Source organism: Dipodomys merriami, unplaced genomic scaffold (genome assembly GCF_024711535.1).
Source record: "Dipodomys merriami isolate MVZ:Mamm:240054 unplaced genomic scaffold, mDipMer1.0.p SCAF_57, whole genome shotgun sequence".
Lineage (NCBI taxonomy): Eukaryota > Metazoa > Chordata > Mammalia > Rodentia > Heteromyidae > Dipodomys > Dipodomys merriami.
Genome location: NW_027206146.1, coordinates 1,259,148 through 1,284,583, shown reverse-complemented (window position 1 = coordinate 1,284,583; position 25,436 = coordinate 1,259,148). Strand labels below are relative to the sequence as shown.

The following is a 25,436-nucleotide window of genomic DNA, read 5'->3' as shown; positions in this document are numbered from 1 at the left end:
GCAAGACCGCCCGCCGGCGAGCGCGCGTCGCCATCCCAATACTACCCCGACCGACCGCCCGGCCCGGCCTCGGGGCTCCCGCCGATGACTTCTGGGGTGGCGCAAGCGTCCAGGCCACACATCACACGCCACACGTTTATTCAGGTAAATATAAGACATATGCACGCAGGTAAAAAAGCCAGTCCTCCCCGCCCTGCGCTCAAGGACGTCCACGAGCGCGCCTGGTGCCCGCGGCTCACCCGTGCTCCGCAGAACCGAGCAGCCCTCTTGCGTCACAGACCGACAGAGAGGAAGCCATACCGCCGCGCCTCGGGCTCCAACCTCACCCAGCGGCGCGGCCGGCCCGGCCCGCCCGCCGCATACGCGTTCCGTCCCAGAGCCCCAGCTCAGGCCCGCCCCTCTGCTGGCGGCGTGCGCGCCCTGGCGGCTCTGTGCCGGAGCCCCGCCCCGCCTCAGGCCCGCTTTGCCGCGTGCGCACTCTGGTGGCGGGCCAGGGACGAACTGCGGCTGTAGGCCTTGCCACAGGCGCCGCACGCGTAGGGCTTCTCCGCCGAGTGGCTCCGCTGGTGGCGGATGAGGTCGGAGCCGCTGCTGAAGGCCTTCCCGCACTCGCGGCACGCGTAGGGTCGCTCGCCGGTGTGGCTGCGCTCGTGCAGGACGAGGGAGGTGCGCTGGCCGAAGGCCTTCCCGCACGCCGGGCACGCATACGGCCGCTCCCCAGTATGGATGCGCTCGTGCTGCGCCAGGTGCGCGCGCTGGCCAAAGGCCTTGCCGCAGCGCGCGCACGCGTAGGGCCTGTCCTCCGTGTGGGTCCGCCGGTGGCGGGAGAGGGAGATGCGGTGGCTGAACGCCTTCCCGCACTGCTCACACCGGTATGGCTTCTCCCCGGTGTGGATTCGCTGGTGCTCCACGAGGAAGGCCTGGCGCCCAAACGCCTTGCAGCACTTAGTGCACTTGAAGGGCTTCTCCTCCGAGTGGACGTTCCGGTGGATCTTCAGGTTCGCGGGTCTGGAGAACGCCTTCCCGCAGTCCTTGCATTCTAGCCGCTTCCTGGTCTCACCGTGGACCCCGGGGTGCGGCGCCCAGGCGGCGGCTCTCGCACTCGCATCCCTGCCTCGCCCCCGCCCCCCTGTGGCTTGCACCCGCGCGCGCACCTTGAGGGCCGGGGACCTCCCGGAGCCAGTCCTGCGCGGGCCCCACTTGCGCGGCCTTCCCGAGGCGTGCGCTCTCTGGTGGAGCACCAGGGCCGAGACGCCCCCGAAAAGCCGCCCACACCTCCCGCACGCGAAGGGATTCTCTGATATGCGCGGGCTGCCAGGCCCCTCGGCAGGGGTCCGCGCGCGCACCCTTCGCAGGCCCAGGGGCGCGGTCCGGTGGAGGAGGGCACGGAGCGGCGGGCGCGAGGGGGCCGCCCTCCGGTGGCCTCTCGCGTGCAGGAGAAGCGTGGTTCTCCGGGTGAAGCGTGCCCCGCAGGTGTCACACCGCCAGCCCGGCTGCCCGCGGTGGCGCCCGCGGTGGAGCAGCAGGGACACGAGCCGGCCAAAGCCCCTCCCGCAGGCCCCGCACCGAAGAGGGCCCCGGCGCCCAGGCACGCCTTTCCCTGCGGGCCACGGCCGGGGTTTCCCTGCGGGCACGCGGTGGCTGGCGTGCTGACTCCTGGTGGGCTCTGGTGGCCGTGGTGGCGGCAGCAGGGAGCCCAGCTTCCCACGGAGGCAGCGCCTGTCCGGTGGTAACTTCCTCCTCACGCATTGAGACCCTGAGTCTGAAAAACACCAAGAAGTTCAGGGTTTGTCCCCCGCGCGGGGAGAGCGGAGCAAAGTGCTGGGCATGGCAGGCGGCCAGAGGATGGAGGAGGACGCGGGGCAAAGCCCTGACCTCAACGGACGTGCAGGCCGAAATGCTGTGTGCAACAACTTAAAAAAGAAACATAGGGCTGGGAAGGTGGCTCAGTGGTAGAGTGCTTGCCTTGCATGCATGAGGCCCTAGGTTCGATTCCTCAGCACCACATAAACAGAAAAAAAAAAAAGCCGGAAGTGGCGCTGCTCAAGAGGTAGAGCTCTGGCCTTGAGCTGAATCACTGAGGGACAGGGCTCAGGCCCAGAGTTCAGGCCCACGACCGGACCCCCCCCCCCAAAAAAAAGAAACATAACCAAGAAAAAGCACAGTCATCATCACTGCTACTCAAGAACAGTACCATTGGGGCGGGGACTCTCAGTGCATTATGGTGGCTCTAATGTAAAAGGCTTTGCACAAGTATTTAATAACTGGAATTGAAGAGGTCCTGCAGCTGGAAGTCGTTTGTATTTAGAATAAAGAATAAATCTTATACATTATATCACCATAAAGTCCATAGATTATCACTGGTTACACATGTGATACAAAATGTGCACAGATACAAATTTGCACAGAAGACAAATGTAGAGAGATGAGCAGTTTCTGGGCCTCCAGGTGGGAATGGGGGTTAATCATGCATGATCACCAGGACACCGACTGGGGCGATAAAACCATCCCAGCAAAAACACTGGTCCCACTAGCACACATCCATCATCCCAGCAAGTATGCAGGGCCTAAAGCAGGTGGATCACAGACCACAAACACCCTGGGGCAGGACGGGCTGGACTGACTGGAAACCCAATCCTGAAAATATAGGCCTGGATCTGTGGTGGTATGGTGAGTGCAGGCTGAGTTCAAACCCTGGAAGGGGGTTGGGGGGTCTATGGGAGACCAGGGAGCATGAACATCTGGACAGAGAAGGCTGGCTCTTCAAAGCTGGCTCTGCCACCACCCCATAGTCCCATGGCACCCAGTGGGGCCTCACGAAAGGAATCAGCACCCTAATAAAAGGCCCCACAGGACCGGGGCACTGGTGGCTCATGCCTGTAATCCTAGCTACTCAAGAGGCTGAGATCTGAGGATCACGATTCAAAGTGAGACTCTTATCTCCAATAAAAACCACTAGAAAACTGGAAGTGGCCCTGGGGCTCAAGTGGTAGAGCGCTCGCCTTGAGCTGAAGAACGCAGGGACAGCACCCAGGCCCAGAGTTCAAGCCCCACGACTGACAAAAAAAAAAAAAAAAAAAAGGCCCCACAGGCTGCCCACCCCTCCCGAGACCCAGGAAGGGCTATGTCAACCCGTCCATGGGGCTGGCCCATCTCTGAGAGGTGTGAGGTGAACTTCTGTGCACTAAACAACACAACAGACATTGCATGGCTGCAGCCCCAAGGACTAGACTCACCAGGGCCCCGGCAGCATTTCGGCTCCACCATCCAGGGCGCCTTTCCCATCTCCAGTAAGGTGATCACATTTGGCCTCCGACAGCACAGACCTGCATGAAGCACAACACCAAAGCCCAAGGTGACTGTGACTACGTGCCTCAGAAGCTGAGACAAGCTCGTGTCACCAGGACACACCATGGGCAGGAGAGGAGCCCACATGCCCTGGAGGGCAGCTGAGGTGACACTGTGTATGACAAACCAACATGCCACATCCTGGACCCTCCCAAGTGCTGCCTGTGTGCCCGCAAGAGGACTCGCAGCCAGGTGAACACTGGGTTCTTACCCTCCCCCCCCAAGCACAGTGGGGGGCCTCGGGTTGGCCAAGCTCACCATCTCCAAATCCCAATCTCCCAGGCAGTGTTGCATGGGCTATGAAGGCCCTGCAGTACCCCCGCACCCACCCGCAGGCTGCTCCATCCCCTGCTCCCCAGAACTGGTCTCATTTCTGCCTCAGAGGTATAAACAAGGCAGGCAGTCCACTCAATCCCCCACCTCCCACCCCCATCCCCCACTCCACCCCATCTCCCACCCACTCCACCCCTACCCCCCAGACCCCCACTCCCACCCCCACTTCTCTAATCCCCATCCCAAACTGCAGACTCAAACTTTTGGCTCTTTCTGTACATCCTAACAACTCCAACCCATCCCTCTCCTAGCTGCCCCTAGGTGCCACCTGTCACACTGGTACCCACAATTCTCCCTTAAACACTACCTTTTCAATCCTCTCAAAACTTGGGTGTCCTCAAAAAAATTACATATTTTCCATATTCTCACTCATACACCCGAGACATGTGCACAAATGTCTACACAAAGTGTGAGTGTTCACAGCAGCAGTTCCTAAGAATGGAAAACCAATGTCCATCAATTAATGAAAGAGTAAACGAGGGCAGTTATATGCACACATGGAATAGTACTCAGCGATGAAGATGAATGAAGTACTAGTAGGTGCTATGACATGAATGAACCTTAAACACATGCTTGAGCACAAGAAGCCCCCTGTGTATGAATCCTTAGTATGCAAATCCAGAGGGTGAGCGAAAGAGGCCTAGTGGACCTGATGTGGGTGAGGCGCAGGGGAAGTGAAGATGGCTGACAATGGCACGGGGTCTTCTAGGCTCTGAGGCAGATGGTGGGGCAAAGGGCACAGCACAGCGGAGGACACTCAGCCATGCTCTTTTTGTGGATGACTTGTCCAGTGTGTCAAAGGCAGGCACACTGGACAAAGGTATGAACCATTAAAAAGAAAGGCACACTGGAGTGGCTTCCACTCCCTTGATGGTGGGAGTGGACGGGGAGGAGGGCCTTACCCAGAGAGACCAGGTTCTGGAAGTTCTCCAACATGACGTCTTCGTACAGATCCTTCTGTGTGGGGCTCAGCCACTCCCACTCCTCCCGGGAGAAGTGAACAGCCAAGTCTCCAAACGTCACTGGCGCCTGAAACGCACAATCACACGTCATCTCACCATGAGCGATGCCTCCCGCCTGGAGGTGACACACAGGAAACCCATGTGACAGGCAAGGGCAGTGCATTCACCTGTAACATGCGTGTCAGGGCTGTTCTGAAACACTGTGTTGCATAAAACCAGAGCAAGCTGGATCTCCGGTATTTCCTGAGCACCTGACTGGAGGGGCTTGTGCCAATGGGGGTCACAGCAACAATGCAGAAGGGACAAGGGCCCAGGGGGTGAAGGGACTTACTTCAGGCCATAGCTGCTTACCAGAGGAGTGAGCCCAGCCTGGCAGCCTGGCTCCCAGCAGGCCCTGCAGAGGGCCCAGGAGTGTCACATCTGGCATGGGCATGCCTCACGGGTGTCACTGAGGCAACACCCCAGCTGACCCTCACGTAACAAGACTTTAAAATAGGGACCACCTAGATGGGTGCTAGTTGCTCATGCCTGTAATCCTAGCTACTCAGGAGGCTGAGATCTGAGGATCGTGGTTAAAAGCCAGCCCAGGCAGGAAAGTCCATGAGATGCTTATCTCCAACTGACCACCAGAAAACCAGAAGTGGTGCTGTGGCTCAAAGTGGTAGGGGGCTAACCTTGAGCAGAAAAGCCATGAGTTCAAGCCCTGTGACCAAAAAAAAAAAAAACAAATCAACAACATAAGGACCACACGGAGGTCTTGGGCTGGCTGGCTTGGCTGTTGTCTCTGTCCTGAAGATGGAGATCTGAGACCAAAATGAGTAACTGGTAAACCTGGAAGAACACCTACTCCCACACAAGATGTAAGCCAGCCATGCCTTGACTCTGGCTCTAGGAGACCCATGCTGAGGACCCAGCTAAGCCACTCGGGGCCTGGTGTACGGCAGCCCGCCTGGGTACAGGACAAAAGGTATGCTGTTCTAAGCTGACCAGTTGTGGAGGACTTACTGTGGCAGGAAGAAGGAATTAAAAGCACAACTCTCTAGGGGAAGTGCGTCCCAGGGGTTTCTATGACAATTGTTTGATGAACTCCAAGGGGTGGAACATGCTGGAATAGCAAGCTAGTGCACCTCACGGCTTGGCCTCTGTGGCTTTGGTCTCCCATGGGCAGGAAGTTTCTGGAAGCAGAGCAAATGGGCCCCACTGTATGAGAATGGGATGTTCCCAAAGCCAGGGGAATGGCCACCCACCTTGGATCGGGACTTCCTGCGCAAGACAGCCATCCTGTCCTCCTGACGCTCCACTCAGGGGGACGGAGCATGGGCAGGCCAGGCTGGAGAGAAGAACATCATGAGGGCAGCTGGCCTTGGGAGGGGTCCCCAAGGCCCCTTGGGAGGGGTACCCAAGGAAGTCAGGGCTTCTGGAACACCTGCCTGGCAGGACGGGAAGGAGCCCAGCCAATACCACCCTGCCAAGGCTGTGGCAAGCATCTGGCAGGGGACAGAAATGGTGCTATCCAAGTGGGGGCTAGGGAAGGCAGTGAGTTCACAGCAGGAATGTACCTGCTCCCTGCCATCCAGGCAGGAGAAACAGGCCACATGGGGCCAAGACAGCTTGGGTTATGACTAAGAAGGAAAACAAGGACCAGCCTGGGGGCTGGGGAGCTGGGTGGAGGTTGGGGAAGGCTTCTCTTTCCAACAAGGTCTGACTGTTGTGAGAGCATAAACCACAAGAATGTGGGAAGGAGAGGGTGTCAGGTAGATACAGCAGGTGCAAAGGCTCTGGGTAGGTTTGGACTTGCTATGCAAAGAGGAGCTTCAATCTGGTCCAAAGAGTGATGATATATTTCTGGGGGAAGGAGCAGGCAGATGGGTGCCTGGCCCAACTTTAAATTAACAAGTTGGAAGGGGGGAGGCAAGGTGAAGCAGAGGTCACCAGACAGCAACTCAACAATGCAGAAGACATGTGGGCAGTGTGGACTGGGTGGGAGGATGGAGGCAAGATGCTTAAGCCACTCCTAAGATTACAGGTGTGAGCCAATGGTGGTAGCTACGCTTCGTTGCTTGCAGGTCAGAGCAGTGCTTAAGAAATAGTGATCACCTAATCACAGTCAGACACCAACTGCTCACGCCTGTCATTCCAGTTACTCAAGAGGCTGAGATCTGAGGGTCGAGATTGGAAACCATCCTGGGCAGGAAAGTCCATGAGACTCTGATCTCCAATAAACCACTCAGAAAACCAGAAGTGGCGCTGTGGCTTTAGTGGTAGGGCACTAGCTTTGAGCACAAAGAGGCTCCAAGACTTGGGTAGGCAAAAAGGAAGGGAGAGAGGGAGGAAGGAAGGGTAATCACCAAACAACAGTAAGGTGAATTACCAGGAGGATTCACGGGTGTTGAAGGCTCACGCGAGCGGTCTGGCGCCAAGGAATCTGGCGATCTGTCCGGCCACAAAGGGACAGCAGCGCAGTCACCTTCCATTGCTGGCTCCGGCCAGGGGCTTGGTCCACAGGCAGCTTCTGCGGCAGGGAACCTGATGGGGAGGTTCAGGGGGACCCTGAGGGCCGCTGGAGGAGGAGCAGGGTGAGCTGAGGGTGCATGCGCGGGTGCTGCCCCGGCTAGACGGCAGGGTGACCGAACAGGCGGGCCTGGGGCGGGGGGGGGGGGGAGGGGGGACCGGGGCGGGGGTTGCTGCAATCCGCACCCCCAGGGCACCCCGCTAGTAGAGCACGACCCGGGGTCAGAGGCCAGGCCAGGCTGGGCCGCCTTCCTGCTCATGCACACTACGCATCCAGGTGAGGCAGGAGCTTGGCTGGGGGTCCGGGATGGACACCCCAGCTCCAGGACGCCCTGCCCGCGGGTCTCCGCCGCTCAGGCTTTCCGGGGGCGGGGGGAGGGGGGGGCATCTGCCGTCCTCTCTTCCTGATGACGTCGGTCGGAGATGACGTCTCACGGGTGACGTCTCACCGTCCCGCCGACGCCCCCCAGCCCCTCCCCGGAGCAGGTGCGGACCACTTCACCTCCCGTCCACCTGAGCAGCTCCAGCCACAGAAAATCTGGAGCCGCAGCCCCGCACCGCCTTCCGGGCCGGCCAGCCTGCACAGGGCCCCGGACGCGAGCCGCGGGCGGCCTGACAGGCGTCACTGTGCCCACGCACCGACCACCTAACCAACTCGGGGCCCGCCGGCCCCGCGTAGCCACGCACCCCCTGTCCCCGTCACCTGCGTCCCCGCGAGGCAGATCCACGCAACACCTCCGGCCGCAGCTGCGCCACCACCCGGCCTCCACAGCGCAACCCACGACCCCCGCGCCTGCGCACTGGTCTCCAAGACCCCGGAGCTCTGCGAGGGCCACGCCCCTCATACGCAATACGTCACGTAGGCAGGCACGGTCCCGCCCCCAGGGCTTTCCCGGAAGCGCAAGGTCACGCCACCCACCCACCCACAGCACGCTCACCCAATCGGAGTCTGAGCCCCCGCACGAGGCCCCGCACGCCCCTGCGCCCTCCCGCGCACAAGGGTCTCGCGCCGTTATTCGGCCTGGCTGCCGGCAGCCCGGACGTGCTCCCGCGCGAAGGCGCCTTCCCGGGCGGCTCGGGCGGTTCGGCCGGAGGCAGACCCGGAGCCGCAGCCTTCGGCAACCATGCGGCATGTTCCCGTCCGAAGGGCCCGCGACCGGGGCTCTGTGGAGTTTGACTGGCTCGTTGCGCGTGTGGGCGGAGCGAACTCGGCCTACCACTCACAGAAGCCAGCGCGACCCGAGCCGCCGCGCCCCTAACCGGAAGCGAAGGGGTGTGAGGGCCTTGGCTAGGATCTGCCTGACCACCTAGGGGCCGTTCTTTGCCCAAGACCCTTTGTGTGTGGTGTGTGTGGGATGGGGTGGGGTGGGGTGGGTGTGGGAGTGGTCTGGGGTGGGTGTGGTCTGGGTAGGTGTGGCTTGGTGGGCGTGGTGTATGGTGTGTGGTGTGGTGGGTGGCTTGGTGGGGGTGATCTGGGGTGGGTGGTGTGGGGTTTGATCTCAGGCCAGTGCTCTCCACTGAAGCCAGGCCCCCAGCCCTCTTGGCCTTTGTGTTTTAGATGACTTGGCCTGGTCTTCACCCTCCATCCTCCCATCTCTGCTTCCTGACCATCTGGGATTACAGGCATGAACCACCATGCCTAACCTGACCCATGAGCTTTCTAAGGCAAGACACTGAGGCATTTACCACAGGGTGGGCACCCAGGTGCCCGGGGAGGAGAGGGTGTGCAACCAGAGTCTCTAGGGAAGGGTGTGGGGGGGGGGTGGTAAGAGCTGCACACACACAGGAAGGCACACCAGTTCATTTTGGGCTCAGGCCTGTGTGGTCTGTGGAACTGGGACCCAGGAGACTGGCTGTGCAGGCCCCGTGGTATTCCTGTCTGGAGTTGAAGGAAGAACCCCAGGGGCTCAGAGTTATGGCTGCTTCTATACCTTCATTTGTTTAATAATGTCGGGCACTGGTGGCTCACACCTGCAATCCCAGCTACTCCAAGGCTGAGATCAGAGGATGCTGGTTCAAAGCCAGCCCAGGCAGAAAAGTCTGTAAGACTCTAATCTACAGTTAACCACCAAAAAGCTGGAAGTGGAATTGTGGCTTAAGTAGTGGAAAAAAAGCTCAGTGACAGCACCCACACCCTGAGTTCAAGCCTCAGGACCAACACACACACACACACACACACACACACACACACACACACACACGGGGCAGGGCTGAAGAGCTGAGACGGCCCACTCCAGGACAGCCAGGTCTCTACTTTTATGTCCTCAGTGCTGGCCCCCAACATCGACGCCAGAGAATAGAGACAGACCTGGCTGAGCTCCAGCTTCCCACATGCGATGCACACACATTCCAGAGCTGCTGGCCCTGCCACCGGGGCCGGACGGCGTCCAGTGCTTGGCAACCCTGCCACTCTGCTGAATGGAAGGACCAGGCACTCGGCCATTCATGGAGCACGAATTTAATGTCAGCAGCAGAGCAGGATGGAGATGTGGGGGGGGGGGGGAGATGATTATGAGGACAGATGGCTTCTCCCTGCCCGCCATGCAGGAGGTAGGAGGGGGGGCAGTTCATGCTCCCTGTCACCCTCCACTCAGGGCCACAGCTCTCTGGGGACACGGGAAGGCGGGGGTCCTCAGAAAGCACAGCAGGGGTCGCGTCTGAGGGAGGAAAGAACAGAAAGAAATGTATGTGTATTTCTTCACATCATGCATTCTCCAACTCCTTGCCCGCCCACTCTTGGAGCCCACATTCACCCCCACCTCTCGTCCTACACACACCAGTCTCAGCATCTAGTTCAAGGTGTGATGCCTCAGTTCCACCCCCTCCCCCCACCTCCACTAGAGGAAGCTACTCTGCACCTCAACAGGGTGCTCTGTGCGCCTGAGCCCTGGGGGGGGGGGGACAGTCTTTCTGGTTCATTGCAGATAAGAAAGTCTTGGACTTTCCTGCTAGCTGGCTTTGAACCATCATCCTCAGATCTCAGCCTCCTGAGTAGCTAGGATGACAGACCTGAGCCACCGGCGCCTGTCAACCCCCACATTTGTTGCTCAGGACAGGAAGCAGCTTGAAGTTCACAGTGATAAACTCGCAGTATTGGGAGTGGACCACCCCATGGGACCACAGGCGGGAAGCCTGGCCCTTCCGCTGCACCATACCTGAAGTCCAGCTCTAGGCTACAATAGTGGCAGTAGCACTGGGAAGACAAGGGGAAGACACAGTGAGCTTCCTTTCCCCTATTGTCCCCCATTTTCCTCCTTCCCCCTGCCTTCCTCCCTGCTGCAGAATCCTGTCTAACTGCCCTGTCCTACCTCAGCCACCCCGGTCTATGCCCACCTCTCATTTTCAGGTTCTCTGTCCCCATAAGTGGCTTCTGTGACACCTGTGTGTTCGTGCAGTGTGTGTGTGTGCATCGGCAGGTCCTGGGACTTGAACTCAGGGCCTGGGCACTATCCCTGAGCTTTTTTGCCCTGAAGGCCAGCACTTTACCACTTGAGCCACAGCGCTTCTTCTGGTTTTCTGTGGTTTATTGGAGATAAGAGTCTCACAGGGGCTGGGAAGGTAGCTCAGTGGTAGAGTGCTTGCCTTGAATGCATGAGGCCCTGGGTTCAATTCCTCAGCACCCCATAAGCAGAAAAAGCCGGAAGTGGCGCTGTGGCTCAAGTGGTAGAATGCTCGCCTTGAGCTGAAGAGCTGGGGACAGCGCCCAGGCCCAGAGTTAGGACCCATGACCAGGAAAAAAAAAAAAGAGTCTCTCAGATTTTCCTGCCCAGGCTGGCTTCAAACCTCTATTCTCAGATCTCAGCCTCTTGGGTAGCAAGGATGACAGGCATGAACCAGTGATGTCCAGCCTGTGACTCCTTCCTTTCTCTAACTCCCTCCCTTCCGCCCAGCATCCATGGTGTCCTGGCTTAGAGGCCTTACCCAGTCCCCTCTGTTGTAGGACACGAAGATAAAGGTGACCATCATGTAGGCACACCTCAGGAAGTTCCATCCCGGCCGCCTCCGGGTGGATCTCAGGGGCTGGATGGTGGCTGGCACGATCCTCACTGGATGCACTGGGTTCTCTGGATTTGCTGGGTACACTGGGTTTGCTGGGTACACTGGGTTCGCTGGGTACACTGGGTTTGCTGGGTACACTGGGTTTGCTGGGTACACTGGGTTCACTGGGTACACTGGGTTCACTGGATTCACTGAATTTATTGGGTTCGCTGGGTTCACTGGATCTGCTGTGTTCACTGGGTTCACTGAGTCCACTGGGTGTGCTGGGTTCGCTGGGTCCTCTGGGTTCGCTGGATTTGCTGGGGACAAGTGAAGGCATGAGGCCTGGCTCATCCGCTCCCTCCTGGAAGCCAGCCCTTCCTGCCTGTGCCCACTGCCTGCACTGGCGGCTCCATGCTCAGCCGCACCAGCCCGGCCCAGACAAGCAAACCTCTCCTCTCACCACTGGCATCACCATCACCTTATTTTAAACAGCGGGGCCACTACCACCACCCAGCCTTCTTTTCATCATCTGTTTTAAAAGAAAACTTGAAACTCATGAGCAGACATACCAGTTTACATATAAAATCCCAGGTCAAAATCATGCTGCCAGTGTGAACGTAAACTCAGGAGAGACGAAGACATGTTCTCGGTAGGAATTTAGGAAGCCATGTTCTCCCTCCCAGCAGAGACTTCCAGTGTTTGGAATACTTTGGTAAGTTTAGAAACTTACTCACATGTAAGCATTTGTGTTGTTGACATGGGTATGAATCTGTTTTGGGCAGTACTGGGATTTGAACTCAGAGCTTTGTGTGGCCAGGTAGGTACTCAACCACTGAGCCACACACCTGGCCTCTTGTGTTGGTGTGTGTGTGTGTGTGTGTGTGTGTGATGCCTTTACCCACTTTGGTCTCAACTGTATTCTCTGTCCTGGTAGCTGGAAATACAGGTTGTCAGAAACGGAATTCTTAATTTCTGTTTTCTATTTTCAATTCTAGAGTTATTAATGTTTGTAATTTATAAAACTAGTGAGACCCACTGATGTTTCTCCTTCCTTCCTTCCTTCCTTCCTTCCATCCAAATTAGAACTCAGGGCCTCAGGCTTTCAGGCAGGTGCTTTACCACTGAGCCACGCACCAGCCCTGTGTGCCCTGTGTGCCGTCTCTCCTGAGCTGCCCCCATCACCTGAATCACAGGGAGCCTTGTTTGTGTGGTTTTCTTTCAAACACTCCACCGGAAAGAAGGGCACAGGTCAATGTGAGCCCCTGGATGAGCTGCTGGTGTAGGCGGAGCTCCTGGCTCATCTTGTGTGTGTGGGGGGGGGGAGGTAACTGGGGGGAAGGCATACTGGGGATTGTGGCTCCTTCCGGAGGACACTGGGATGGGGACCTTGACACCCAGGCTCTTTCTCAGTGTGTCTACTCCCTGCCCCCCACGCAAAGGCTGTCACCAGCCCTCACCTTCTTCCTTGCAGTCCTTGCTTGTCTCTTCTGAGAAGGAAGAGGAGGAGGAAGGAGCGGGGAAGAGGAAGACAAAGAAAAGACAAAAATTACCTGTACAGCGTGGAGTGGATGCTTCCCAACCACGGGGTGGCTGGCATTTCCCCTCAGGGCCCTTGCACAAGCCTCCCACCCCAGGCTACACATGTGTCCACCCCTCCTGCAACCCCCCTTTCCTGTCCCCGCTCTATCCCCGACACCAGGCAAGCCTGGTGGGCTGGCAAAGTATCCCAGCGCCCCCCTCCCATCTGCACAGGAGATGCGTGTGCACAGCCACGTACCGCTCACCACCTGAAGGCTCAGCAAACCTGCAATGGAGAAGGGCCAGGAGCAGTCACATACGGGTGGTCCCAACCTGCAGCCCTGCAGCCTGGCCCCCTCCTATCCCAGCCAGTCCTGGCCCTGTAACGCTAGCCACTGGCTGCACACACACCCCCCCCAGCCCTGCAGACCAAGAGTGTGTGCAAAGGGTAGAGCCCCCCCACATCTAGGCCAGGGAGGGGACCGCTGGGGGAGGGGCGCCCGACCCCCAGGCGGGGTGTAGGAACTCACCTAGAATCTCTGGTTCATCCGGAAGGAAGGCAGCCCATGCCAGGTCAGAGAGAGGAGGCCGAGACACAGAGGCCAGGTAGGACATGGGGTGGTGAGAGAGGGGGTCCCTAAGCACAAAGCCCAGGCACGAGGCACAGGCCTGGGGTGCACAGCAGGCTCAAGGCATCCCAGGAGCCACGCTGCCCGGGTCCCATGGTTCCCGCGGGCGCCGTGGGTTGGTCATGGCCCCTGGCCTGGCTGGCGGGGGGGGGGGGGGGGGGGGGAGGGGCCAGGCACTGTCCCCGAGCTTTATTCTTTGTTTTTTTTTTTTTTAATTTTTTATTGTAAAGGTACTATACAGAAGGTTACAGTTACATGAACAAGGTAATGAGTACACTTCCTATTGAGCATTGTTCCCCCCCCCCCAATTGTATTCTTTGTTTTTGCTCAAGGCTGGTGCTCTACCCCCTGAGCCACAGGGCCACTTCTGGCCTGTTCTGGTCAGGCTGGCCTTGAACTATGTTTCTCTCTTCTCAGCCTCATGAGAAGCTAGGATGTCAGGGGTGAGCCGCCATCTGACCCAGCTTTAAATAAAGTTTTATTGGAAACAGCCACTACCGGCCGCAGGAAACCCTGCAGCTGCTGGGGAAAGAACTGGCTGCCCGCCCCTCGCTGGACATCCAGACAGAAGATGGCGTCTCCCCCAGGCAGGCAGGAGAGGGAGCTGAGGGTCTGGGGGGTTGGCTCAGGCCAAGTTAGTGACATGGCAAGCAGATCTTCACCCAGGCCCGACCAAGCGCCAGGCTTCTCAGGAGCCCAGAGCCCCCACTAAGTGGGGCAGGGTTCACAGAGCCGTGCACGCACCCCAGGGGCCTGCCCTGCCAGCACAGGCAGGAAAGTCCATGAGACTCATCTCTAATGAATCACCAAAAAGCCAGAAGTGGAGCTGTGGCTCAAGTGATAGAGTGCCAGCTTTGGGTAAAAAAGCTCAGAAACAGTGCCCATGCACATGCACACACACACACACACACACACACACACACACACTCACGCACACGCACACACCCCAAAAGAGGGGAGAAGACAGAAGGGTGAACTCACGTGTCAGTGCTGTGGAGCCCGCAGGCAGGGCAGAGGTGAGAAGAGTAGAGTCGGTGTTAACATCCCATCCCTCCCCCGCCCCCCCAGGGGCAGTGGGGTGCTTCAGATGGTGGGGCAGGAGGGCGAGGGGGGGTGCCAGCTCCCTGGACCCCCCTGACTCTCACAGGTACTGCCACTTCCTGGTCCAGACTCCCTGGGATTCAGTTTCCCCCAAGACTGCCCTCCAGAGGGGAGGAGACAGCAGAGCCCCCCTCAGCACCCTCCAGGCTGTGGTGAGAGGACGGGGAGGGGGGTATGCCTCTCTTCCTTCCTCTTGGCGCCCTCCTGACTCCTTCCCTTTTGTGTTTATTTTTTCTCTTTTTGAGACAGTCTTGCTGTGTAGTAGCCCAGGTTGGCCTCAAATTTGAAATCTATTCTTCCCTCCCTCCCTCCCTCCCTCCCTCCCTCCCTCCCTCCCTCCCTCCCTTCCTTCCTTCCTTCCTTCCTTCCTTCCTTCCTTCCTTCCTTCCTTCCTTCCTCCCTTCCTCCCTTCCTCCCTTTCTTCCTCTCAGCTTCTGGAAATACCCATGTGGCCCCAGGAAAGGAAAAATAAACGCATGACTTACTTGTTGCTGGAGAGCAGTGTGGGGAAGTGGGAAGGGAGGAGGAAAAGAATGGGGTGCATTAGCCTCATGGGGGGCATCCATGCCTTCTTCATTTAGGTGTTTTCAAGGCTATTATTTTTGGGGAGTGGGGGGTGCTGGGCTTGAACTCAGGGCTGGCGATGCCGGGTGGGTTTTTTTTTGTTTTTGTTTTTGTTTTTGGTGGTGGTGAGGCCTGAATTCTGGGCCTGGGCGCTTTCCCTCAGCTCTTCAGCTCAAAGCGAGTGCTCTACCACTTGAGCCACAGCGCCACTCCAGCTTTTTCTGCTTATGTGGTACTGAGGAATCGAACCCAGGGCCTCGTGCATGCAAGGCAAGCACTCTACCTCTGAGCCACCTTCCCAGTCCAGCCCAGCCCAGCCCTGCAGGTTTTCTCTAGCTTTAAGTCTAATTTGGGGGAATGAACCCCTGCCTCCAAACCTCATCCTCCCGGCCAGCTCTAAGCCACACTGGCCCAGGGCTTGCAGGGAGCCAGGGGCTGGAGTATTGGTGCATGAGAACTGGCAGCATCTTCAGGTCATGGCCGCTTCCCTGGCACCTGTAGAGATGCCGGGCAGAGACCCTCCATGCCCCCTGCCGGGGCAGTGGGGGAGTCCTGGAGGGCCTCATCATCATCCCCCATGCCAATGGCCTAATACTGGGCACGATCCAACCTTCCTAGAGGTGTTTTTGGCAACCTGGGATTTGAACTCAGGGCCTTTAGCTTACTAGGCAGGTGCTCTATCAACCGAGCCATGTCCCCAGCCCTTTTTGCTTACAGATTTTTTTCTTTTTTAGGTTCTCATGTTTTTGTCCAAGGCCAACCTCAGACTGTGATCCTATTTCTGCTTCCCGATTAGCTGGGATTATAAGAGTGCACTACTACCCACATAGCCCAGGGTTTATTTTTAAAAACCATGGAGGGAGTTGTGAGAAGCTTGGTTCAGAGGCATGGCTGGCGCCACACTCACCTTCGTCATCTGTCCTGTCTGCAGGGATAGCGAGGCCCACCAGGCGCCAGTAGGGAGAGAGAGAGGGGGGGAAGCACATGTTCACAGGGGGTCCTGACAGGCAGGATGGAGGGGGCTCCAGGCAGCAGCCTCCCTTCCCGGGACCAGAAATGTGTGGGCAACCAGCAGGCAGCACGCAGCCATGCCTACCCCTCCCCCTCCTGCCACAGAGGGCACTATGGGGGCAGCAGGGGCCAACCTTGTAGGGCGGGGGAGGGGGGTGGCAGGGGGATCATCGAGGAGGGAGTCATGTTTTGTCTGAGACCTGCAAGACCAGGGGGGTGAGCCAGTGAGGAAGTCTGGCCAGGGCAGAGGGCGGCCAGCAGGCAGGGAAGGGCCACAAGACTCCATCTCAAACAAGAAAAGGCTGATTGCTGTAACATGCACCATGCCTGCCATCCATGCCCACTGGGGAGTGGATGGCAGGATGATGGTGGCGGAAGCAGGCCCTGGCTTCACTCTAGAACCCTATTAGAAAAATAGCCAGGGCTGGGAATGTGGCCCAGTGGTAGAGTGCTTGCCTCGCATGCATGAGGCCCTGGGTTTGATTCCTCAGCACCACATAAGCAGAAAAAAGCCGAAAGTGGCACTGTGGCTCAAGTGATAGAGTGCTAGCCTTGAGCTGAAGAGCTAAGGGACAGTGCCTAGGCCCAGAGTTCAGCCCCCACAACTGAAAAAATAAAAAAAGAAAGAAAAATAGCCAAAGCAAGAAGGACTGGAGATGTGGCTCAAGTGGTAGAGCACCTTCCTGATCAATGTAAGGCCCTGAATTCAACCCTCAGGACAATCAAGATAGATAGATAGATAGATAGATAGATAGATAGATAGATAGATAGATAGATAGATAAATACACTGTCACGGGCAGCTGGTGGAATATAAATTTGCTCCACCTCTGTCTAAAACTAAAGCACAATATTTGATTGGACTATTTCCCTCTTAGGGACTTAACAGGCACATATTTGGGAAAAGAAGAAAAGCAATGATTTCATAAACATGTTCCTTATCCCACTGTTCATTAAGGCACAAAAACAAACCCAAACAAGGTGAAATTAAAAAAAAAAAAATGTCAGTGGTGGTGGCAGCGCCTGTAATCCCAGCTCTAGGAGGCTGATGTGGGAAGATCTCTGTCTGAGACAAGATGAGCTTCCAGGCTGTACTGAGACACCGAGGAAGACCTTGTCTCAGAGCTAAGCCTCAGGGGCTGGGAAGGTGGCTCAGTGATAGAATGTTCACCTAGCATGCATGAGGCCCTGGGTTCAATTCTCCAGCACCACATACACAGAAAAAAAATAAAATTATTTAGAATAACCTAAGGGCTGGGCAGGCAGCTAGAGAGCCTAGAACCTACCCAGGGACAGTGTATTTCCTGTGTGTGTGTAAGCAAGTGTGTACATACATATACTTACATGTACACACATGCACATGTGTGTATTCTGCATACTACATTCCACATTCAAGAATATGTTCTGTGTAGGTGTGCATATCTATACACATGTGGACATGTGCAAGTTGAGGACACACAGGCATCTCACGAATGCATGCATGCCAGTCCTGGGGCTTGAAGTCAGGGCCTAGGTGCTGTCCCTTAGCTTTTCTGCTGGCGCTGTACCACTTTGAGCCACAGCTCCATCTCCAGCCAGGCGGTGGTGAACTGGAGATAAGAGGCCCCTGGGACTTTCCTGCCTGGACTGTCCTCTGACCACGATCCTCAGATCTCAGCCTCCTGAGTAGCTGGGATGACAAGCATGAGCACCAGTGCCTGGCCCTTCTCATCCGCAGAACTGGGAGTGAGAGGAAGCGGCTGGTTCTGAGTTTTATTTTCCCTTCCTGCATTCGTGAGGGGAGGGGGGGCGGGGCGAGAAGCTCTGGCCCAGACCTGCCTCCATCCCCCGCACTACAAACCTGGAAGGGTGGAAATAAAGAAGGCCCAGGCAGTGTTGGCCATGTGGAAACTCCAGTGGATGAATGAACACAAGCCCCTTCCCCCCCCCCCCGTGGGCAGGCAGGGTAGCGCCCACACTCACCTTCGGGGGTCAGTCTGTCCATCATCCCTGCGGGAGGAGAGGGCACACACAGTGACAAGCCCCTCTCCTTCCCCGCCACCCCTCACGGCCCCTGCCATGCTGGGCTGAGTCCCTGCTCCCACTGGAGTCTGAGTTTCTGAAGTGTCCACCTTCCAGATGCTTCTCTGGGTCTGAGTCACCCAAGCAGGAGCCCAGACACCCGCGAGAAGCCTCCAAGTGAGTCCTCAAAACCGCACTTACCCAGGATCCCTGGAGGGAGACAGGGCCGAGGTTAAGGACTCGAAGTTACAGACGGTGCAGGACCAGGAGGGGGGGAGCCCGAGGGGCCGGGTGTGCCAGGACACAGCAATTAGAAAAACAAAGCCAAGGTTATTGCTGGGGGCTGGGGAGGGGCAGAGGCTCCCAAGGGCTGTGTTGGATGGTTAGGGAGCAGGGTGCTGAGTGGTTAGGAATGGGGACCAAGGCCAGACCCTAGGAGATAACCCAGATCCCCCCCCACCCCCGCCCTGGGGCTGGGGAGAGGCTGGGGAGAGCATTGCTTTAGAAAGAACCGTGTGTGTGTGTCTGTGTGTGTGTGTCTGTGTCTGTGTGAATATGTGCACGTGCATGTATCCTTGAACTCAGAACCTGGGCACTGTCCCTGAGTTTTTTTGCTCAAAGCTGACGCTCTGTCCCTTGAGCCACAGCTCCATTTTTGGCTGTGTGTGTGTGTGTGTGTGTGTGTGTGTGTGTGTGTGTGTGTGTGTGTGTGTGTGTGTGTGTGTGTGTTTGTGAGTAGGGGGAAGGAGGTAATTAATTGGAGGTAAAGAACTGTGACCTTCCCGTCTCAGCCTCCTGAGTAGCTGGGATTATAGGCGTGAGCCACCTGCGCGAGGCCTGGCTGCCTCATTTCTTAGCCGTGCTTGCTTTGTGAACCTAGTATGTGTAATAACAGGGGACCAAGCCTGGATTTTGGGTGCAGGGGGGACACTCCGGTTCTGGAGTAGAAGCTGGGCTGTGGGAGTTGGGAGAGGAGCCAGGAGCCCAGGTCAGAGCCGCTGAGGGGCCAGCTGGCCCCCATCTCACCTCTCAGCACTGGTGTGTGGACAGCCGGAGGCCCGCAGGTTCCCAGGCAAGAGGAGGCCCGCAGGTTCCCAGGCAAGCCGGAGAGAACAGGAAATGAATGAAGTCATCGGAGGGCTGGCTGCGAGTGTGGCTGAGCCCCGCAGGTCCGGGAACAGATCAGGGACCCAGCTGGCTCTGTGCCCCCCCCCCCAGTCCCCAACCCCGCTGGAGTTGAGTCACATTTGTCCTGCAGCTGCCCAGGGCACCAAAGGTTGAAGCTGGGGGGGAGGGACTCCACAACAAACCCCCAACCCTGGCCGACCCCGCCATATTAATCCTCAAATAATAATAATAATGAGACCCAACCTAATCTTCTGTGCATTTCTGGTTCTGTGTGTGTATGTATGTGTGTGTGAGTGTGTGTGACAGAGAAAGAGAGAGAGAGAGAGAGTGTGTGTCCTGGGGCTTGAACTCAGGACCTGGGTGCGGTCCCTGAGCTTTCCCACTCAATGCTGGTGCTCTACTACTTGAACCACAGCCCCCTTCTGGATTTTTGCTGGTTAATTGGAGATAAGAATCTCAGTGATTGGGCTGGGCACCAGTGGCTCACGCCTGTCATCCTAGCTACTACTCAGAAGGCTGAGATCTGAGGATCACAGTTCAAAGCCAGCCCAGGCAGGAAAGTCTGTGAGACTCTTAGCTCCAATGAACCACCAGAAAATGGAAGTGGTGCTGTGGCTCAAGTTGTAGCCTTGAGCTGAAGAGCTGAGGCACAGTGCCCAAGCCCAGAGTTCAAGCCCCATGACCGACAAAAAAGAAAAAGAAAAAAAAGTCACAGACTTTTCTGCCCAAGCTGACTTCTGCCCTGATCCTCAAATCTCAGCCTGTTGAGTAGCTGGGAAACCACGGCACTTGGCTTCTCCTCTCTCTCCCTCTCTCCCTCTTCCTATCTCCCTCCCTCTCTCACTCTCTTCTGCTCGCTCTCTCTCCCCCCTTCCCCTCCTCTCTTTATTTCTGTATCTCTCTCCCTATCTCTCCCTCTTCCCATCTCTGCCTCAGTCTTTCTCCTCCTATCTCTTTCTCCCATCTCTCTTGCTGTCTCCCTCACTTCCCTCTCTCTTGGTCTCTGTCTCTGTTTCCTCTGTCTCTGACTCTGTCTCTGTCCCTGTCTGTCTCTGTCTCTGTCTCTCTGACTCTGTCTTTGTCTCTGTCTATCTCTCTGCCTCTGTCTGTCTCTGTTTCCTCTCTGTCTTTGTCTTTCTCGTCTCTCTCTGTCTCTGTCTCTATCTCTCTGACTCTGTCTGTCTCTGTCTTTGTCTCTGTCTGTCTCTGTCTTTGTCTCTCTCTGTCTCTGTCTATGACTGTCTCACACACACAGTTTCACAGGGTCACAGAATACCATCAACCTCCACAAAGTCCCTCTGTTTGTCCCCCTATCCAGCAGTGCCTGCAGCCTTGGGATGAGGCTGTGTTCTAGGTGGGGGTCTTGTGGGGGGGGGTCGGTGGCCTCCCCTTCCGTCCCGCTGGGCAGGGAGCCCCCAATTGTGTGGAGGGGCCTGAGACTTACGCTTGACTGGAAGGGACAGCAGGGTGGAAGGGGAGGCGGCGGTCCAAGTGGAAACAGAGATGGAGACACGGGAGACGGGGCGGGGGGGTTAGAGGTGGAGACATGGGAGACGGGGGGGGGGGGTTAGCGCCAGGGCCCTGGCCCTCACTCCACTCCCACCTCCGCCACCCCTGCTCCCAGGCTGGGACCCTCCCCCCCTCATTATTCAAGCTTGTCTCGAATAATTTGACCAAGGTTAACACAGGGCTGGCCAGCCTGGTCAGAGCAGTGGAGAACCTTCCCCCACTCCCTGGGCGATGCTCTTCCACTCGTCCACAAGGGCACAGTTGAGATGGAGTTGCGCACAACCTTTTTGTGTTTGTGTTTTTGTTTTTGTTTCCTGAGCTGGCCTTAAGCCACAGTAATCAAGTTGCTAGGATTACAAAGGCGAGGTGTTGAGCCAACTTCCTCTTGCACACATATTTTAAAAGTAAATGTCTAATACTGGAAGTGGAGCCTTGAGCAGAAAAGCCGAAAATGCTTTTCTAATATCACTGTGATCCTGAGGTTTGGACTCAGGGCCCCATGGCTGAGCAGGTGCCCTTCCACATGAGGCATGCTACCAGATCTTCACCCTTTAGATATTTTCCCAATTGTGTCTCGAGCATTTTCACTCAGGCCGGACTGGATCATGACCCTCCGATTTATGTCTGCCACATTGCCAGGATTACATGCCAGAATTACCACACCTGGCTGCTTCTTTGAGATGGGTTCTCACTAAATTCTTTTTGCCTAGACTGGCTTCAAACCACAACCCTCGGACCCTGTCTCCCTCCCCTCTGGCCAGAGCTCTTGTCCCTTCCCAGCCTCTCTTCCTGGGCCTCTCTTCCCCAGCTTCTGTCTTAGCTGTGGGTGTGCAGCAGCTGACTTCGAATCATCACCCCAACCAGGGCTAGGCCCAGCCCGGCATCCCCAGGGTCCCCAGATGGCAGGACTGGCGGGGGCAGGGAGGGGTAGGGAGACGGGGTAGGGGGTCCCACAACGCTTACGCTTCTCTTCAGATGCATCTGCAGGCAGGAGTTCGGGCCAGCAGGACAGAGGGACCGGGCAGGGGAGAGCGAAGGTCAGACTCAAAGCAACTGGTGGGGGAGGGTTGCAGCCACGAACTTGGGGCGGAGGCCGGCCAGCATCGCCAGGTCAGTGCAGACCATCCTCCTCCAGCCCAGCCTCCAGCCTCCGTCCTCACCTTTCTGGGGGGTGCAGGTCCCGGCAAGGCCCAGGAAGAGCAGCAGCAGCAGCAGCAGCGACGACCACTGTGGACGGGGCCCCCACCAGCCCATGGCAGAGGACTCGGCTCAGGCTCTGCAGACGGCAGATGGGGCTCACGGCCACCCTGCTGCCCGGCCTCGGCTCACTGCCCACACCCGCCCCGCGGCCATCACTGCCCACACCGGCCTCCGCCCCAGGGCCTGGCTCTTCCTTTGCGTCTGACTGATCTTAAAGCCAGGGTAGGAGCCGAGCCATGCTGTGCCTGGGGCTGGCCAGCCTCTGAACTGTGGCCTCACCTGTGTGAGAGACCGTAGCCAACTGAGTCCCAGACCCTCCGTTAGCACAGGAAACTCCATACAAACGGTTGGAGTTGAGCACCATGGCTCACACCTGCAATCCCAGCCACTCAGGAGGCTGAGAGCTGAGGATCCCAATTGGAAGCCAGCCCAAGCAGCAAAGTCGGAGACACTGAAAAGCCAGGAATGGAGCTATGGCTCAAGGGGTAGAGCACAGCCTTGAGCACAAAAGCTAGTCAGGGACAGCCCCCAGGCCCTGAGTTTCAGCCCCAAGACAGGCACACAGCTGACTACTTTTATCACCTCTGCCCAGCAAGGTGACATGTCCACACAGGTTCCAAGGGCCAAGACAGGCTGGGGCCGGGGCCCAGCTGGGGTGTGAAGGGGTCTCTGTCCCCACTGTTCCCATTGTCCCCACCCACACAGCAGCGTGGACTTGCTTGCGTCTGCAACTTTATCTGTCTGAGCCTCAGTTTCCCCAAATAGTGACTCAGGAAAAAGCTCATGGAAGTGATTCCATCCAGGGAAGAAGGAGGAGGAGGACAGCAAGGAGGACAGGGAAGAAGAAGAGGAAGAGGGGGATGGAACATAGGTTGGAGGGGGAGGAGGAAGAGGACAGGGAGGAAGAGGGGGATTGTGAGGAGGGGGAGGAGGAGAGGAGGGGAGGAGGGGGAGGGAGGAAGAGCCAGGGCCCGCAGTGGTCTTGGGTCCCTCACCTGTCACCTGAGGTTCCTCAGAAGTGCAGCCAGAGGCCGGCGCCATCCCTCTTGTAGGAGGGTCTCAGTATTTGGCTCAAAGACAGAGCCAGTCACCAGAAAGTTCTGGAAGTCTGCCCGGGGCTTGCAGGTGGCAGTGCTGCTGAAAAGCCCAGAGTTCTGTGGGGCGTGTGTGTGTGGCACAGGGCCGGCCGAGGAGGGGTGTGGATGTGGGCCTATGGGCAGAATGCCTGCCCTGCCGACCCCGCCCAGCCCCAGATCCAGCACTTGGGGTTCATCTTGACCCCCGGCCCTGTCCATCTGTCTGGCTCCACTCTACCCACATCATCCAGTCTCGACTTCCCTCCAGTCTCCCCACAGCCTGGGCCTCCCCCCACTCCTCATCCAGGGCTACCCCAGAGGCTGAGGTCTGAGGATCCCAGTTCAAAGCCAGCCCAGGCCATGCCCGACAAGAACAAAACAAAACACCCGTGACTCCACTTCTGAACACGCTGGGCATTTTTTTCTTCTCCTTCTTCTTTTTTTCTTTTTGTCTGTCATGGGGCTTGAACTCTGGGCCTGGGCGCTGTCCCTCAGCTCTTCAGCTCAAGGCGAGCGCTCTACCACTTGAGCCACAGCGCCACTTCCAGTTTTCTGGTGGATATCAGAGTGTCACAGACTTTCCTGCCCAGGCTGGCTTTGAATCTCAGTCCTCAGATCTCTGCCTCCTGAGTAGCGAGGATGACAGGCGTGAGCCACCAGGACCCTGCTCTTTTCATTTCTGAGGGATGCAGTATGTCCCGTGGCGTGGGAGACGTGTAGGTGTCACAGCTCCTGGCAGGCACAGGCAGGTTCAGAGTGAGCAGGGATCAGGATTAGGAGTGTGTGACTTGGGGTTCTAGCCCTCCCCCCATCGATACTGAGGCACAGCTGTGCCTGTGATTCTCAACATGGCTTTTACAGCCCCCTCACAGCAAGCTGGGGCCCTGAGTTTAGTACCAGGCCCCCACTGCCGCACGATCCACACCGGGTGCCCGGCCATGCGCGAGGATAGGGCAGGGCGGGAGGAGGAGACCCAGTGTGCAGTTTCCAGGCATGCCAGGCAGGGCCACATGCTCCTCTCCTTGAAGATCAGAGCATGGGAGGTGCTGCAGGCCCAGGGGACACAGGCCCCGGGCAGCCGTGGGAGAAACGGCTTTCCAGACCCCAGTGAACTTTCTGATGCGGGAACGGAGCCTCGCCAGCCCTGCCGCCCAGGGCTCATTAGAAGTTGGCAGTAACGAACCCCACAGGGGCCCTGAAAGTCTGGGACACCTGCGACCTCGGGGCTGTGGAATTCATTAGGGCGCTGAACCAGCTGGGCCCAAGGAGATCAGGCTGGCCTCGGGGAGTCAATTATAAGGGACAGCAGGAGGGCACGGAGGGCTCCATTAGCAGGGCTCTGTGCTCCCGGGGCTGGGGCCTTGTTGTTTTGTCTGATGACAGCGTGGAAAGTTTCCAGGTCTCTGGGAATGGCTAGGCCGACTTCACTCCTGTCAGCTCTCAGCCCGGGCCCCAGGAGCCTGTGAGTCCCAGCGGAGAGACAACTTTGTGAACTTTTCCCACTGTAAGAATTCACCCAAATGGTGAATTTAATTCAAACTCAAGTCTCCAATGCTAGAGGCTTTCAGGAGCAGAGAGCACAGCTCATGGGGGCAAAGTGTCTTGCTTAGCAAGCCCAAGGTCCTGAGTTCAAATCCCATTAGTGCCCAAATATATGTCAGCATATGAATAATGGAGAGCTGGGTGCCCATAGCTCATACCTGTAATCCTAGCTACTCAGAAGGCTGAGTTGAGGATCAGATTTAAAGTCAGCCCCGGGCAGGAAAGTCTTATCTCCAATAAACTACTTAAGAAGGAGTCAGAAGTAGGGCTGTGGCTCCAGTGGTAGAGCGCTAACCTTGAGCACAAAGAAGCTCACGGACAGCACCTAAGCCCCAGGATTGGGGAAAAAAAAAAAAAAAAGCTAAGTGCCAGCACCCAAGCCCTAAATTCAAGCCCCCTGAGAAAATAATAGGGTCGAATTTAATCAATTACACAAATGGTGCTGGGAAGGTGTCTCAGTGGTAGAGTGCTTGCCTTGCATGCATGAGGCCCTGGGTTTGATTTCTCAGCACCGCATAAACAGAAAAAGCCACAAGCGGCCCTGTGGCTCAAGTGGTAGAGCGCTAGCCTTGAGCTGAAGAGTTCAGGAACAGAGCCTAGGCCCAGAGTTCAGGCCCCACGACTGACCAAAAAAAAAAAAAAAAGGAAACCCCTTTGTATGATTAATCTACTCTATTTTTTTTCTTTGAAGGAGACTTCCAAGTAGACTTTATTAATCTGCTTCTAAAGTTTATGTGGAAGCAAAAGCATATACACAGCCACACCACACATGAGTGATTGTTTGAAAGCGTTTTATTTGGGCAGAGGTAGGGTAACAGATCACTGCCATTGTTGCTGGAGAGGGTGGCATTTGTCCCTTGGCACACACTAAGCATGGTCTCTGTAGCACAAGAACAAGGACATGGGCTGCAGGCCTAGGGTGAGGCAGGGTGACCTAAGTCAAAGTCAGGAGGGAGGCTCCCACTGGGGTCTCCTCCTGGGCTGGCCCCAGACCACAGGTGGAGTTCTTGGGCCTGGACAGCTG

The 25,436-nt window shown here is 57.1% G+C and overlaps 1 protein-coding gene and 3 long non-coding RNA genes across 5 annotated transcripts; all 4 read right to left on the bottom strand.

Annotated features, from left to right (window-relative positions):
- Positions 1–121: 121 nt before the first annotated feature.
- Znf667 (zinc finger protein 667) lies at positions 122–7,979 on the bottom strand. Of its 2 annotated transcripts, XM_070000679.1 has the most exons (6): positions 7,858–7,979; positions 7,015–7,169; positions 5,891–5,973; positions 4,584–4,710; positions 3,237–3,326; positions 122–1,762 (listed from the first exon to the last, which is right to left on the bottom strand). In XM_070000679.1, the coding sequence occupies exons 3-6, from the start codon at positions 5,921–5,923 to the stop codon at positions 453–455; spliced, it is 1,560 nt and encodes a 519-aa protein (XP_069856780.1). In that variant the 5' UTR covers positions 5,924–5,973; positions 7,015–7,169; positions 7,858–7,979; the 3' UTR covers positions 122–452. The 2 variants fall into 2 exon arrangements, with proteins under 2 accessions (XP_069856780.1, XP_069856781.1); XM_070000680.1 differs by lacking the exons at positions 5,891–5,973; positions 7,015–7,169; positions 7,858–7,979 and adding an exon at positions 3,989–4,113 and having other exon boundaries at positions 4,584–4,666.
- A 1,617-nt stretch (positions 7,980–9,596) lies between these two features.
- LOC138812649 (uncharacterized) lies at positions 9,597–12,989 on the bottom strand. Its single transcript, XR_011367613.1, has 5 exons — positions 12,913–12,989; positions 12,593–12,622; positions 11,076–11,452; positions 10,310–10,347; positions 9,597–9,811 (listed from the first exon to the last, which is right to left on the bottom strand). It is a non-coding gene; the product is annotated as an uncharacterized lncRNA (long non-coding RNA).
- A 1,764-nt stretch (positions 12,990–14,753) lies between these two features.
- On the bottom strand, positions 14,754–18,146 carry LOC138812651 (uncharacterized). Its single transcript, XR_011367615.1, has 3 exons — positions 17,919–18,146; positions 15,855–15,872; positions 14,754–14,874 (listed from the first exon to the last, which is right to left on the bottom strand). It is a non-coding gene; the product is annotated as an uncharacterized lncRNA (long non-coding RNA).
- Positions 18,147–18,982: 836 nt separating this feature from the next.
- On the bottom strand, positions 18,983–22,887 carry LOC138812650 (uncharacterized). Its single transcript, XR_011367614.1, has 4 exons — positions 22,790–22,887; positions 21,755–21,870; positions 21,558–21,575; positions 18,983–18,992 (listed from the first exon to the last, which is right to left on the bottom strand). It is a non-coding gene; the product is annotated as an uncharacterized lncRNA (long non-coding RNA).
- Between the last annotated feature and the right edge of the window lie 2,549 nt (positions 22,888–25,436).

Excerpts from the sequence above, each read along its gene's own strand:
- Znf667 (XM_070000679.1), bottom strand. The coding sequence starts at position 5,923 with ATGGCTGTCTTGCGCAGGAAGTCCCGATCCAAG. Across the intron at positions 3,327-4,583 it reads CCAGAACCTGGTCTCTCTGG|GTCTGTGCTGTCGGAGGCCA; the intron begins GTAAGGCCCTCC and ends TGCTTCATGCAG. Across the intron at positions 1,763-3,236 it reads GAAATGCTGCCGGGGCCCTG|ACTCAGGGTCTCAATGCGTG; the intron begins GTGAGTCTAGTC and ends GGTGTTTTTCAG.